The sequence below is a fragment of the Acipenser ruthenus genome, chromosome 11, assembly GCF_902713425.1.
Source record: "Acipenser ruthenus chromosome 11, fAciRut3.2 maternal haplotype, whole genome shotgun sequence".
NCBI classification, from domain to species: Eukaryota; Metazoa; Chordata; class Actinopteri; order Acipenseriformes; family Acipenseridae; genus Acipenser; species Acipenser ruthenus.
The window spans coordinates 33,542,784-33,559,282 of NC_081199.1; the positions used below are offsets into that span (position 1 = coordinate 33,542,784).

General features: G+C 36.3%; 2 protein-coding genes across 2 annotated transcripts; one reads left to right on the plus strand and one right to left on the minus strand.

Annotated features, from left to right (window-relative positions):
• Window positions 1-689: 689 nt before the first annotated feature.
• Window positions 690-4,258, minus strand: LOC117426962 (pro-glucagon-like). Its single transcript, XM_034045237.2, has 6 exons — window positions 4,192-4,258; window positions 3,856-3,959; window positions 3,240-3,407; window positions 2,224-2,340; window positions 1,421-1,567; window positions 690-1,074 (listed from the first exon to the last, which is right to left on the minus strand). The coding sequence occupies exons 2-6, from the start codon at window positions 3,948-3,950 to the stop codon at window positions 1,068-1,070; spliced, it is 534 nt and encodes a 177-aa protein (XP_033901128.1). The 5' UTR covers window positions 3,951-3,959; window positions 4,192-4,258; the 3' UTR covers window positions 690-1,067.
• Window positions 4,259-10,122: 5,864 nt separating this feature from the next.
• On the plus strand, window positions 10,123-12,028 carry LOC117426686 (glucagon-1-like). Its single transcript, XM_059033428.1, has 3 exons — window positions 10,123-10,280; window positions 11,181-11,336; window positions 11,761-12,028. The coding sequence occupies exons 1-3, from the start codon at window positions 10,123-10,125 to the stop codon at window positions 11,768-11,770; spliced, it is 324 nt and encodes a 107-aa protein (XP_058889411.1). The 3' UTR covers window positions 11,771-12,028.
• Window positions 12,029-16,499: the final 4,471 nt, after the last annotated feature.

Sequence of the window (16,499 nt, forward strand, 5' to 3'; positions counted from 1 at the left end):
ACATACAGTATGAGGGAATTAAACAGGTAAGAAATTAAATATTCTGAAAATGTAATTAAGTATCTCTAAAACGACAAGGAAATGTGCAATGCCAAGTCAGAGTGTTTGTGTTGATTTAAATAATTGCATCTTTTAAAAGTATATACTGTAATATAGATTTTTCCTTGGATGTTGCCATCATAACCCAAAATAAACCTGCCCAATAGAGAATGCCCCATGAATAAAACAAAATCTAAATAACACAGGTAGACAGAAAACTGATTCAATGTCTTTTTGCAACAAATGTCTCATTTCTGTTTCAATAGCATTGTGAAGAGAAATTATTTGTTGACTGACTAATGGTGAATCAGCCTTTATTCCCATGGTCTGACTTTCAGTCCAGACTTATCCTGCCTTTGGGAGCCACTGTCTATCCATCATGTAAGCTATCACATAGCACCATCTGTGCATGTTTGAAGAGTAACATTTCTTCTAGTTTGTGAATATTATTTGTACTCATATATTGCATAGTGCACACATATGTTGTTAAAAAAACAACAACAAATAATGCAAATAAAACCAAGTTTATTAGGGCAATAACTACCAAGGATTTGGACAATACCTAATGCTTATATGTGTAAAATAACTGAAGAATATAATAGAAGAAAAAAGAGATTTTAAATATCATGAACATGTTTATTTATGCCAAGTATTTCATGCTTTTTGAAACAAGTGTATAAGGAATGCAATTATTTAAATTTGCTCTGCAAATTTTAGCGAATGCACATACTGTATATACAAACCAATTTTATAGAAAAATAACTTCATAAATAGAAAGAAGGTAGACAGTATTGCTTTTCACCTTTGATACACTGCAGCGTTAATGAGGTGTAGTTACAGTGTATACATTGAGATCTTATTTGTTTCCTTTTACAATCTTGACAGTGTTGCATTTTAGTTATTGCACAGCATTCATAAGTGGCATGGCTTAAGTGAGATCAAGATGTCAATTGTAAAACACAGATTTTGAACAATTTTCAGTTTTGAAGCATTTTCCAGATCAGTGGTATTTCCTCATTCACTGATACTCAATCACTTGGGGAAAAAAAGAAAAAGAAAAAAGAGTAAGTCACACAACAAATTTGACAAATTTAGGTTGTAATGTTTAATTGTGTGGTCTACATAACACACAGCCTAGTTACAGTAACATACAGGGGTATTTTACATCTTAATGAAGAAAAAAAAATACTTGAGAAACTGAATTATACTACTCATTGTATTCCAATGTTGTAATATCAGCACTTACTGTTGAGACTTGAGTAAAATGCTTTTAGGTTTATGCTGCGAGATACCTGTATTGCAGCTAGAGTATTCACTGGTTCATTGACATATTCACAGGGTGACAATCGTTTTTCTGTTAAGTTCTAATTCATATCTCTACCTTGCCTCTGAAGTCTTAGAGTTCATAACCCAGTTTAGGAACTCTTTTGCAGCAATGCTGTCTAGAACCGTCGTCATGTCATGCGTGAAGCTTCCATCTCCATGTCTTTTACGCAATTCTTCAGCCACACTGCTTTCCAGTGAAACACTGCAAATTTACAGTACAATATATATATATATATATATATATATATATATATATATATATATATATATATATATATATATATATATATATATTGAAAATAAATACAATCTAACTACATCATTTAATTTATCACAGGTCCCCATTTTTTAACATATTTGATTGTTGTTATTATAGAAAGTGTTCATACGTTCTTATTCTGAATAGGTACAATAGATACAAATCAGAGACAGAAATCAACAACCTCAGTGTTATGCCTTCCATTTAAGGTGAGATGAAAGATCAACAAAGGAATTATGCTTCTTTCTAAGTAAAAACTGTAAGTACTCAAAACCTTTTTTTTTTATTTGAGGAAATAACATAAACGTAAAACTATTATGTTTGTCTAGAGTATTAGCCCCTATTCACAAAGCTTTCTGTTTTATGAATAATATTCACAAAACTGTTGTTGGCTTCCTTCAAACAGTCAATATCAAATTATTTAAAGCTTGAACAGGATCCATTGTGTGCTTTTATAATTTTGTTATATCATTCTGGTTTTGCAGTAGCAGTTTAATTAGCAGACATACCATATATAATAAATAGACATGTGACTATATCCTTTGATTATGCAGAGATTTACTATATTTAAACAGTTTGTTGAAAACATCAAATCTTACTCTCTTCTGCCCTGCCCTTTCTTCAGCCAAGAAACAAAGTCCCTGGCTGCCTGGTCCTGCAGGAAGGAGCTGACATCACTGGTGTAGGTCCCATCAGCATGCCGTTTTGTGATTTCTCTGGAAAGAAAACAGGTTTTGATACTGAGAAGGCCTACAATCACAAATCTCAGAAAAGGGAGCAGTTAAATAAAGGTTTACTCAATAATAAGAAGTTAAACAAGTGACTCTTTATTGTGTAAATGTTTTTTATCTTTCTTTTTGAAATTCTTTAGTTAGTTTGTATGTTTTTGCAGTCAAAAGTTCATAAATAATTGTAACCTGTCATTACTTTGCTAGAGTTACTTATTGTACCTCTAGTGACCTTGGAAGTACTTCCAACATGGACAACATTTTCACATTGCATTTATATTACTGTGACTGCTACAATCCAATTACATATTTCACTTTAATATATAAAATTACAAGTTATTACAAATTACAATAAGTTATATATATATATATGATGCGCCAGGGAGGCAAAATAAGCTGATCCCTGGAGCCAGCATTACACTTCAGCCATTAACACCAGACAGAAGGATATCTACATCATCATATGGAAGGAAACGTAAATGGATGGAGACGCATATGGATCACATTAGTTTACTGTAAAGCTACGTCTTAGTTGGTGCTTATCTTGGCGAGAGCCGAGTTCAAATCAGCATGAAGTTTTAACATCTACTCTCGTGTAATGGAAATCATTATATATATATATATAGTCTTAATGTATATTATTATCTTTCTTAAAAACAAAGCACTAAATTAGCAAATGACAAAAGCATCTGTGGTACCTTGTGTTGTGTATGTTAATATTTTCAGACCAGTTAATAGGGTTTAGTTTTGTGAATTGTATATAGTATATGTATATAGGTTCAGGTTTTTAGATATTAAATAAGCCACTTTTTCAGTACAATTGTAATTTTAGCTTTAAATGTCTTGATAGAAAGTGACAGATAAATATACAGATTTGAATCACGTACCCACTCCTTTTCGATTTACCATTCTTTAACCACTCCACAAACTCCTGAGCAAGTTTTTCTTCCAAATATTTGCTGTAATCATTGGTGAACATGCCTTGTGAGTGACGTTTGACGTGTGAAAGCTCTCTGACTTCATCAGATAGTTCAGCTTCTCTAATTTTCAAAAACCTAGAAAATCAACGAATACATATACATTTATTTTCTAATTTCTAAATATATATACAGAAATGCAAAATATACTGTTAAGCTGTTATTGAAAATCCCAGAACTGAATATTTTAAATTTAAAACAACTGTTTAGCCAGCTGCAACTTCACAATAAGTAATATAAATAAAATATATATTAAATAGGGCAATTGTATTTTGTTAATTTAAATTATAACAAAAAACAGCAAAATAATTATCCTAATATCATATTTCATAATTCAATGGAAAATAGATTTACTTTTCTTTACAATGTTGAATCAGGAATATGAAGCAAACTACATGCAAAATAATACATAACTGTATAGCATATAAATAAGAAAAGACTAAGCTAAAATGTAAAAATACAACATATATCTTCAATGCATTCATATTTCATATAAGTTATCAAGGCAGTGTTCATCAGGCTTTACCTGGGCTTATCCTCCCTTTCCTGAAGAGGGTTCTGCCAGCTACCTTGAACAATAAACCACAGCAGCAGTCCAGCCAGAGAGTGAATTCCTTTCATTGTATTTTCCTATAAAAAAAACAAACAAAAAAAACATATAACAGGCTTATGGTCATATATATAATATATATATATATATATATATATATATATATATATATATATATATATATATATATATCTATCTATATATATATATATATATATATATATATATATATATATATATATTAAGAACCCAATTGCAGCATGTAATGATCATTGATAAAGCAGTTTAAATGAGGAATATAACTTTTCTTACCTGTATTGTAATATAAATTAACAGTAGGAGTTTTGCCGACGCTTAATTTCTTCTGGCTCCCTGAAAATGTTTCGTGAACCTTCCTGCATCTGCTTGCTTTTATATAGTAGTGCGCTACTCAAGTGGATACACATTGGGGATTTTTACACTTACTCATCAAACCACTTAGTTCTACTTTGAGATCTATGTTTACTTAGAGAAATGAAGCATTCAGGCAGATGATATCTTGTCAAATAAAGAAAAAAAGGTGAGTGCTTATTTCTGATTGGTTTTGCAATATAACACATTAAAATCTTCCGTAATGAAACTCTAATATTTGCATATGATTTTGAGAGAAACTACAAACAGGAGTTTTTTTCTGAACAAAAACGAAGCATCCCTGGTAGCATAATCGAAGCAGTTTCTCATATCCGATCAAATGCTTTGTAAACATGAAGTAATATGGAAAAGTGAAAAAGATCTGTAATGAGAGGTCCTACTGGATACCACCTGTAATTTATTGAGAGAATAGTTGAATGGAGCATTTAAAAGAAGCTATCTATAAGCAAGTGGTTAGTATTAATAATATGGTCAGAGGTTAAAAGAATATGGCACTGTAACGGTAATGTTAACAGGACTACCTCTAATGAAACTGTATTGAGAGAATCAAACACCAACCATAAAGACCCAATGCATAGGTTAAAGTAATGTCACAGTTGAAAAGTTTTTTTTTTTTTTTTTTTAATTGACACACAGGTAATGGAATATCAAAGAATACAGATGTGTATCAAACAGTAAGACAGAAACTCAACATGTGCTGACTCTAGGCAGCTGTAAATTCAGAGGTTACAAGACCTCAATATGACAGCCATATTAGATCCTCCATACATCCCCAGATTTTGACACGCTCAAAAACTTAGGAGCTCCCGAGTGGCGCATCCAGTAAAGGCGCTCCACTTGGAGTGCAGGATGCGCTCTATAGACTGGACGTTGCGAGTTCGAGTCCAGGCTATTCCTTTGCCGACCGAGGACAGGAGCTTCAATTGGCCATGCGCCGCCCGGGGGGAGGGAGGGTTAGGTCGGCCAGGGTGTCCTCGGCTCACTGCGCACCAGCGACCCCTGTAGTCTGGCCAGGCGCCTGCGGGCTTGCCTGTAAGCTGCCTGAGAGCTGCGTTGTCCTCCGACACTGTAGCTCTTGGGTGGCTGCATGGCGAGTCTTCAGTGCGAAAAAAAGCGGTCGGCTGACGGCACACGCTTCGGAGGACAGCGTGTGTTCATCTTCACCCTCCCGAGTCAGCGCAGGGGTGGTAGCGGTAAGCTGAGCCTAAAAATAATTGGCCATTTCCAAATTGGGGAGAAAATAATAAAAATAATTGGCAACGACTAAAATTTTAAAAAAATAAAAAAAAAACTTGGATAAGCAGTATTAACTTGGATAAGCAGTACTATGTGATATATGTATGTGCCTTGACTGCATCCCAGTAGCTGGGGACATGCCTCTCTGGTAGGGAATAATACAACTGGGTGCTGAACAGAAAATTATTATGCCAGCTGCCCCTTTACATCAATTAAACAGTTAACCCATAATCATATGTGTTATAGACCAATAATGAAACACTAGCCTAAACCTTTTTTTCAGCAATAGAAATGATCAAGATTTACATCGTTCAATCCCCTTCTCATCCCATGAATTAGAAAATCATTAATCACAGAATTAGGTGAGAAATGGCAATAAAAAGGCACCAATTCAGCTCCAGGAACAATCCTCCCAGCATATCTGCAACAGAGAGTACATACAAGGCTTTCCGGGATACTTTCTGAAGGTAGCATATTCAGTATGTGAAGGGGTGTGTCCAAATAATTCAAACTGCCTTACAAATATTTATTAGTTGTCAAAAAGTGTATATTTTAAAGAAACAGAAAGAAGTGTAGACACTTCTATTTCCAAATGTAACCAGTAGGTGGCATGCATGTTCAATCCCCTAATACAGGGCTCGATGGAAATGCCTCATACAAGTTTACTCCAGTTTTGCTTGGTATAGCTAAGCATACTGTAGGAAATGCAGGGTGAATCACAGGCAGGCAAGCATGGTAAATGACGGATAAGCACTGTCATACATAATAAAAGTAATTGTGGTCATTTGTGTCCAACTATGACGTGGATACATACAGTAGCCTGTGGCACTCTAATGACCTGGGATATGACACACTACCTGAAAGTAAGCTATGCAAATAGCTTTTGTTTTAATGAAAATACAAGCTAGCAATAACATCTGCTCCATAACATCAGATTTTCATAGTGAATGTATGGCAAGCACTCGACAGGTAAGATACATGGTGTTTCTCTATTATGGCTCATTCTACTTCAAGGAAGAATATTCAAAATCTCTGCTCAAAAATATTATATTTGGTATTCGTTGAAATACAGTAAAGGGCCATTCTAGTATGAAACTGGAGTTTCATTTTAAAATGTACTTGAATAATTAATTCCCAAGTATGACTGTTCCTACATGTCTAAATAGACAGTCGGAAAAGGATGTGAGCAGACAACTAGTTAGAGCGGAGAGATGTTACGGTATTTACTTTAACAATAACATAATGTACTTGTGCATTAAGATGTCTTTGAAGTTTATTCCAAGTGTTGTAGGAAGAATTATTTGGATGAAATAGTGTATAGGCATTTTAAAAAATCTCAGAAAATTATCTAGCAGCATGACTTCTGGATAGGGCATTCATATTTCATATTAGTTAATATTAAAATGCATCTATAATATATTAAAATAATAAAAAAAAATTTTTTTTACAAATTTTGTAAGACACAATTGGGCCAACATTTTTTAAGGTATCAGAAAATATTATTAAAAGTAGGACCTGTTCCTGTCCTCAAGTATCTTGCAATTAAACAGCCTAAAGTGTGATAGTTATGATAACTGGCAGTAAAGGCACTAGCGCATAGGTGCTTCTTTAACACGACTGAAATTAACCAGTATCAAACAGCATTTACTTTATTCTAATCTCAGCAATGTTAATAAATATGAGTTTCGGCCAGGAAGGTTTTCTTTGGGTTTTTTTTTTTTTAATTTTGTAGTCACCAATTAATTTTTAAATGCCCAATTGTATTTAGGCTCAGCCCACCGCTACCATACCTGCGCTGACTTGGGAGCGGCGAAGACAAACACACGCTGTCCTCCAAAGCGTGTGCCGTCAGTCGACAGCTTCTTTTCACTCTGTAGGCCCGCCATGCAGCCAGCCCAGAGCTACAGCGTTGGAGGACAACGCAGCTCTGGGCAGCTTACAGGCAAGCCCACAGGCGTCCGGCCAGACTACAGGAGTTGCTGGTGCACGGTGAGCTGAGGACACCATGGCCGACCTAAGCCCCCCTCCCCCCCCCGGGCACAGCTCGGCTCGGCTCGGCCAATTGTGCGGGGCCCCCTGGCAGCTCCTGTCCACGGTATGCAGTGGAATAGTCTGGACTCGAACCGGCGACCTCCAGGCTATAGGGCGCATCCTGCACTCCACACGGAGCGCCTTTACCGGATGCAGCACTTGGGAGCCCGCCAGGAAGATTTTAATGTGCTTTATTGCAAAATAATCAGAACCAAACATACCTTTTTTTTTATTTGTCAGGAAAGCATCTTCTATTTGGTTTCAATATTTAAGCAACAGCCTTTCTCTTTTAAATATTGCTACTTTGAACAAATACAAATCACAAAGGAAGTAAAATAAATGTGTTTAACTGAGTGTACTGAAAAAGTCTAATGGGTAGCCATGAGTGGTTAGACTATCAGAGGGCACTCCTATATAAAGATGAGCAGATGCAAGTGCATGAATCAACTCCAGAAGTCTGAAAAATTTAAGCAACAGAAGTCTTCCTTCTTTTACAGGTAAGCAAAACTGAAAACTTTATTCTTTATTAATGCCGCTTTGTTAAAGTATTGTTACTATAATAGGAAACCTAAGCAAAATACATTTAAAGTGTATATATATATATATATATATATATATATATATATATATATATATATATATATATATATATATATATATATAATGTTGATGATGAGAAGACTAGATACTTAGTCTTGTAAGTCGAAAAGATGCTATACGAACAGCCACACTAATACATTACCTTTATGGTGGATGTTTTGATTTTGTCTTTCACAGGAAAACACAATGAAAGGAATTCACTCTCTGGCTGGACTGCTGCTGTTGATTATTGTTCAAGGTAGCTGGCACATCCCTCTTCAAGAAACAGGAGATACGTCTAGGTAATGCCTGTTGAACACTGTCTTGCTTGAAAAAAGAAAATTCATTCAATTGAATCACAGTTTTACATTTTTTCTTCCATAGTCATGTAGCTCGCCTTCTATTTGACAGATTTTAAACAACTACCTGCTTCAACAAAATAAATGAAATATATAGGCTAGCATTTTCAATGACCAAACTCAACAGTAATTATGTATTTGGCTATTTTGCTGACATGTACACTTGGATCGGAGAGAGAATTTTTAGTCTTGCTTAATCCAAATGTTAAAAATTAAAAAATGTGAACTTAAAAACAATGCTGTCTATCAGTCAGTCTTCAGGAAAGGGAAGATAAAGCTTGATAAAGCTTGATGAACACTGTCTTGCTAGCTGAAATGAATTCACAAGTAATGAATTACCTTTCACAATTCATCAAAAAAATGTTAATAAGTTCCATACAAAGAAATATATTATGCATCAGCAAAAGAAATGCAAAAAAAAGATCTTTTGCAGTAGAACACAACAATGTAATGAAGCAGATATATAAAAAAGATCTGTATTTTGACATTTTGTAGAAAATCCTTAATGAAAATGCTTTTGTAGTGAGGTTTCAGCGCCTGCATCTTTAAAAAAAACATATTTATTTTTGTATGAATTAAATATTACAGTTCTAGCATTTACAATGACCAAACTCAACAGAAATATTACTTCACTGTACTGCAAATTGGAACTTAAATATAATATAGTCACTAAGCTTCAACAACTACAAATACAAATACTAACCCGACAAAAAATTAAAATTTTTCATATATCATACAATACACATTTTCTAGGTTATTGATAATTACAGAAACTGAAACAACTGATGAAGCCAGTAAGCTATCACATGTCAAATGTCACCCACAAGACATAAATGATTTTTTATCAGAAGTTACACTAGCCCAGATGTGCTATGTCAAACTTAAAAAAATAGAAAAATGGATTTCATATCTTAGGTCCTGCTCTACCACATGTGTTTTCATGACTTATAGCGAGTGTTACAGTATGTGAACAGGACACACAGTAGAAAGATACAACAGAGCTGCAACAAGAATACATTCCGGAGCATCATTATTCTACTATAAATAAACAGAACAAAAAACTTTTCTGAACATATTAGCAAACAAAACACTAATAGGTACGTACCATGCTCTAAATTCCTTGACATGGGTACAGTAGCATATACAGAATCTGCATTTATAACATCATACAACTATATCACCAGTACTATGAAGCTACATACCTGCTTTACTATACAGATTATTCTGTTTGTTTTATGTACAATAAAACTATACATGTTAATAGACAATATAGCAGTGGGTCCCCAGTGTTTCATGCAGTAAAGGCACTAGCGCATAGGTGCAGGGTGAGCCGTGCATCAGGATTGAGTGTTGAGTTGCCTGTCTTGACTAGGGGCCCACAGGGAGTGCTGCATTTATCTTCTGCACTCCCTTGGGTTGGGTAGGAACATCATTTGGGGCTACTTCACCTCATCATGCTTCATAGACCTCTACAGGAAAGGCAGAGATTCAAATGTTTTTACTTTAATCAGTCATCAAGTTTCGACAACAAGAAATAAACATAAATGAGAATAATTCTTACATCTACCATGCACGTGTTTTGATGAAGAAATGAATAAAGAAAAAAAAACACTTCCTTCCTGACAGAATGACAGAAGAGGAACCAACTGATGAATCTAGAGAGCTTATAAATGTGAAACGTCACTCACAAGGGATGTTCACCAATGACTACAGTAAATACTTGGAAGAAAAAGCTGCACAGGACTTTGTGGAGTGGTTAAAGCACAGCAAATCTAAGAGGAGTGGGTAAGTGTTGAAAATCACTTTTTATCAGTTAATCAAGATTGAAAAGAAACATAGGATGCAAAGAACACAGACAGCAAAGCACAGTGCTCCCTGAGTATCTCACAATTTGATCATTTGTTCCAGTTAATTCACAGTACTCTATGTTGATACTAAATGGTGTAGTTGTTATACTTTACATTAAAAGTGTGTTTTAATAATATTAGAGGAGGCTGTGTGGTTTGGTGGTTAAAGAATAAGGCTTGTACCCAGGAGGTTCCCGGTTCAAATCCCAGCTCAGCCACGACTCACTGTGTGATCTTGACCAAGTCACTTAACCTCCTTGTGCTCCGTCTTTTGGGTGAGACGTTGTTGTAAGTGACTCTGCAGCTGATGCATAGTTCACACACCCTATTCTCTGTAAGTCACCTTGGATAAAGGCGTCTGCTAAATAAACAAATAATAATAATATTGCGAGATACTGAAAGCGTATCTTAGATAGGGAAATAATGCAGAAGCACTTTATAAAATGTCTAATGGATGGATATTAATTGTGCTATATACATGTTCTACCATTAAAACCTGGAACAAGAAAACTAGGTGACATTTTCCTCTTTGAAAAATAAAACTATGCCTCCTTTATTAACTATTAACTGAAACCATCAGGGCAAGTTCATACTATGTTGAGTTACAAAATATCACAAGTAGGTGACTTAAGCATAAACTGACACAGTGGGGCAGCATCTAAAGAAATGTGTCAGGCCAGACACAGTCAAAAGATCACATCTTAAGCCACCATACACTGGTAGTAGCCTGAACTGGTTGGCTAGTCTGTGCTGCAACAACAAACATTAATGAGAATGATTCTTAAATCTACCATGCAAGTGATGAAGACATTTAACAAAAACAACCCTTCCCTTACAGAATGACAGAAGAACTAAGCGATGAACCCGGAGAGCTGACAAACGTGAAACGTCACTCTCAAGGGATGTTCACCAATGACTATAGTAAATACTTGGAGGAAAAACGTGCTAAAGAGTTTGTAGAATGGTTGAAGAATGGTGAATCTAAAAGGAGTGGGTAAGTGATAAAAATCAAGATTACCGAGAAAAACAGGATGTAAAGAACACAGACAACATGAAGAGCAGTTATGTAATAAATCATTCTAATGAATTAAAGGTATATTGTTAATATATGTTACAACAAAACTAGTCACAATTCTTTTGAATATTTGAAGACAAAACATCAATGATAGGTTGTTTAAATGGATGCTTCACCAATGACATGACTACAGGTCTAAACAGCATTGCTGCTCAAGACTTCCTAAACTTGAACTATAGACTTTCAGAAGTGAGTCAGACTGTGGTAAATGCACATATTAGAAAACCATATTGCGGCTTCAGAGTCAGACTACCACATTGTTAAAGCATCAATCCTAATAGACATTTATCTACTTAGTAAGATTTGTTGTGTGATTTATTCTGATTTTTTTTTTCTTTTTCAGTACACCATAGTGAGTCAGTGAATGAAGATATGCCACTGTTCAGGAAAATATTTCATACAACTGGAAAACCTTAAAAATGTGTGATTAATGACATCCTCATTCTATAGCAGTTACTTGTATACATTTAAATGAATAAACACAATCAGTAGATATTCAGATTATGTAAATTAATATATGAAATACTCAAAATCTATTGTGCTTTTTTGTATTTCCTTTACATAAAACAATCCAACTGATAATAAAACAAATGCTCAGTTATTAAAATATATCAACCTCTGGTGCTCAGACAAAATGGTATTGTTTCATAAATACGAACTTCACTCATAATACCTATTTACTATTTGCTGCAGAGTTATCCACAATGATGAATGAAGTAAAACACTGTATAAGAAACAGTAACTAAAAGTGCCCCCAATTAAACACTGGAAATGCATGGAATACTATGGGTGTCAAAAAAATATTACGGTGATGCCTGCAACTGTAAATAAGCCTGCGGTGCATTATGAAGGGCTATCTTATTATACCATTACTCATAAAGTCTACTTGCTTTGGGATATCACCATTTTTGTAAGAGTTTTTCCTAAATGTATCCACATTGACTTAATTACATTACCCATACAAATCTTTGATAAAGATCAACTGCACATGATAATAGGTTAGTAGGCTATAGGACCATGCAATCAGATCCAGTGAAGTCTTGAACTTCTTTAACGTACATTTACCTGATGAAAGTTTGATGTTTTCTGAAAAGTACAATGATGTTACCATAATAGAAAAGAACAACCAGCAATGCAGGGGTGGAGTAGTCCGACAGTAAATTGTTTCTTATTATCCGCAGGGTACTTATGTCTTACATTTTTCTATCTGTATGTCACACTTACATTTGTGCATATCACTTCAAAACCACTTATTAAATTGTGATGAAACTTGGCATAAGTTACTGTGAGCAGCAGATTGTGGGGATATATGGAGGTGGCCCTCTGTCTGTACATTCATTTATCTATCTATATGTCACACTTACACTTACATAATTAGGGTTACACCACATACTGTTATCAGTCATTTGAACATACTTTACTATGATGCTAACACCTAATTTGCTTACCTAGGTTTTGACTACCACTTACAGTGACTGGGCAATTTTTTTAAGTTTTGAAAAAAAAAAACGCAAATTTGAGCAAAAAAAACATTGAGAATCTGATCCAAAGTGTTTTAAGAGTCATGCCCATCATCTGTCATCTTTTCTCTCTCTGTCTGTCTCTCTCTCACTCTCTCTCTCTCTGAATAGATAATTTCACGGGGCAGGAGCCAGGGCTGCGAGAGGAAGAGAATGTTTTTGCAGCTTAGGATTGGAGGCTTGGCCTCTAGAATAGGGGAGAGAGAAAATGACGGGCCAGACTCCAACTGAGACAGCCTTCCCTATGGAGTCGAGGCTAGCCCTATCGGCCTCCAGGCCCCTGAATATACAGTCCTCTGACTTCTCAGAGTCGTTATAGGCGGAGCCTCGTGACTGGGTCCCAGTTACCGACCGGGTTCGACATATATATATATATATATATATATATATGTCGCTACACAATTGTGCCTACCTTAACCGCGCGGTCACACACTCCTGGTCAGCGTGTAGCGTGCACCAGGGGGACACAAGGGCCAAACCCGCAGTGGGCGAGCTGAAGCAGACAACAAAAACCATAGTAGAATAGACAGTATAGGGGAGAGCACACTGTTTGTTTACAAGGCCCGACTCACCGAGGGATGCGGCAAGGCCTAGCCCCATGGAGGAGAGCACGGCTGGAAGAGTCACTCAACAGCGGGGATACAGCAAGGCCTTCCCCCGTGGAGGAACTGTGTACTCTCAGAAAGAAATAGACAACCACTCGCGGGTGACTGCACAGGCAGTCGTACACACACGACAGACAGATAACAAACAGCGGCATACCACGCAAGCGAGGAGGCCGCTGAAAGACAGAAAGGCAAAAGGCTCGGTCTTTTCAAAGTCGTTGATTCTGGGAAAGCGGCGAACCAGCTTTCCAGCTTTCAGCATGAATGAAAGAGAAATACAATCGACTCGAGGAGCTCTTTTCTATCAATACAATCAGCTCAACCGTCTTGAGAAGAAAAGTGAAATGGCTTCCTCGGGATGACAGTTTTATTCCCTCGGTAAGCGGGACCGAGTGCATCATCCCAGGAAGGGTCCTATCGGCAGCTCTGGTATAGAGAGCTCAGCGATACCTACCCAATGGGCAGGCATATCCCATAAGTAATGTCATTGGCGGTCGTCTTCGAATTGAAACAGAACAATGCCTGATTCATGTTGTGCTGTTGGGTGCACCAACAGAAGAGGACAGAAATATGGATTATCCTTCTACAGGATTCCTCCTGATCCAAATAGGAGGGCAAAATGGATTTCAGCAATTAAAAGGGAAACAAAAAACGAAAAAGACAGGACCCATTACACACATTTGTGTAGTGTTAATATCAGTAATATATTGGTAATTAGTTCTGATATTACTTTATTATTATTAATCGTAGTAGTAATATTAAGTTTAACACGCTTACTTGTACTTTTGGATTGCTATGGAAGATGAGGAACAGCCGGGAACTTTCGCGGTCACGCGCTTAACAACGGCGACAAAGGGGAAAACAATCGGCCATTCCCCATAGAGTTCCTATGTAAAATTATTTCTGTGTTTCTTAAATATGCCGAAATCTTGCTGTATTGTGCAGTGCCACAACAACGCAAAAAAAAAAGACACATGCCTAAGCTTTTACTTAATACCATCTGAGGCAACAGAACCAGGGAGAAGGCAGCTTTGGCTGCAATCAATAAGAAGTCAGACGTCGGCCTCAGAATATGCATACATTTGCAGCACCCACTTCATCTCTGGTATATAGTTTTATGATTATTTGTATAGTTACTTTTAAACTATAAACTGATCATTTCCTTGTGATTAAGGTTGGTTAAAGAGAATATTTAGGTAAACATAGTAGGTGTGAAGCAGAACTGCTCATTTGACAGTAGGCAAGCAGCACACTGCTATGGCGGGGCGGGGCGGGGCGGCGGCGAGACGAGTCACACACACACACACAAATTCTGGAAGGGGCCGCGGAGCTAGCGCCTCAACTCTGATAACCAACACTAAGCTAGATAAATAGTTTGTATATTACATTTTTTAGTCCTAACCAAACACAATTTAGCCTCGTATCTTTTTTTAGCTGAAGCATCAAGACTTTCTTCATAATCATATGCCATATCTATCGTTAAAAACTAAATCCATAACGCTACATTAATTACCTTACTGAACTTCAATATACAATCACAAACCAGCCGTTTATGACTTGTTTAAAAGCACAATGAAAACGGCATTTATCTACATGTAACTGTAGGCTACTTTCAAAGTAAACAGAAGTGTTTATGTACGTAGGCCTACCATAACCACATTGTTAATGCGTGCTCAGTTTTGCACAGCATAGTAGTACACTTTACAGTAACTTAGCTGTCACAAGTTGATTTTAATTACAGGAACACGTTCTACAGATTTCAGTTACTGACGCTCCATAGTTTTTTTATTTTTATTTATCCTTATATTAAATAAATATGATACTGTAGGTAGCTTATACCAAAAAACAAAAATCCTATACATCTATTATAGTATGAAAGTCCAGTTAACAAAATATATGTTAAACGCTTATATAGTACTGTATATAATTCATATTAGTTTTAATTACTGTATTTTCTTTAGAATCGCGACCCAAACAGTAATCTTTCATACCTTAGCCTTAATTAAAAATAATTTCTTCCTCTCATGCCACACGATTGGGTTGCTCACCCAGCCAAATGTGATGTATCTGCAGCTGTCAGTACTTTTGTACGCTGATCTTGAGGCTGTGTAGGTTGAGGGAGTACCAGATACAGGCAGATGTCGCCGAAATCGAGGTCGGGGAGTTTTTGGCTGTGTTTTATTGCAGTAAACAGCACATGAGGTGCACAGTAAGGGTCACATATACCAAATTTGACATTTCTCGCTGTATCTTATTAACTCCTTATTTTGGAGGTGACAAGTGTGTTCCTTATTAGTGTGTAGTGTGGAATTCATGTAATTTGTATTTGCCGCCATTGCTGTTTTCCCTGCCAGGATGGCGCTGGGGTCACGTCACTGCAACCCCTCAATTGGTTCAGTTACACGCAGTTATCTAACAGTCCGTTGTGTTAGCCCTCATCTAATTTCTATTGAAACTACTCATTTGTATTTCCTAGAAAGTTAAACGTCGTGGTCGCTAGGTTCTCACTGCCAGGTATTTTTCAAGTTTCTTCTAGTACAACGTACACAGTTCTTGTTCTAGAAGAGTCAGGCTCCATGTTAACAGAAACGTTGGATTGGAACCGTACTGCTCACAAATAAAGCCTGCTCCCCCAAGCGGCAATTAAAGTCACAAAAATGGCGAATTAGCTCCCCACTAGAGCTTTTAAAATTGCTAGTATACAGTACAGTAGCTAATTTATTTGCCAAAATCCAGGTACACTCACGGAGCTGGCAGATGATGCGCTCGCGGTGCCGAGAGAAATAACTCACTGGGGTGTTTTAAAATACCACACTGCCTCAAAAAATATAAATAAATAATTGGCAAGTTAGCGTTCAAATAACACAAATATAATACAACCAGGGCGGAAGTCGATATTACTACAAGTCATATCCCTTTTATTTGACATTTTGAGTAAACCGTTTTAATTAGAATGT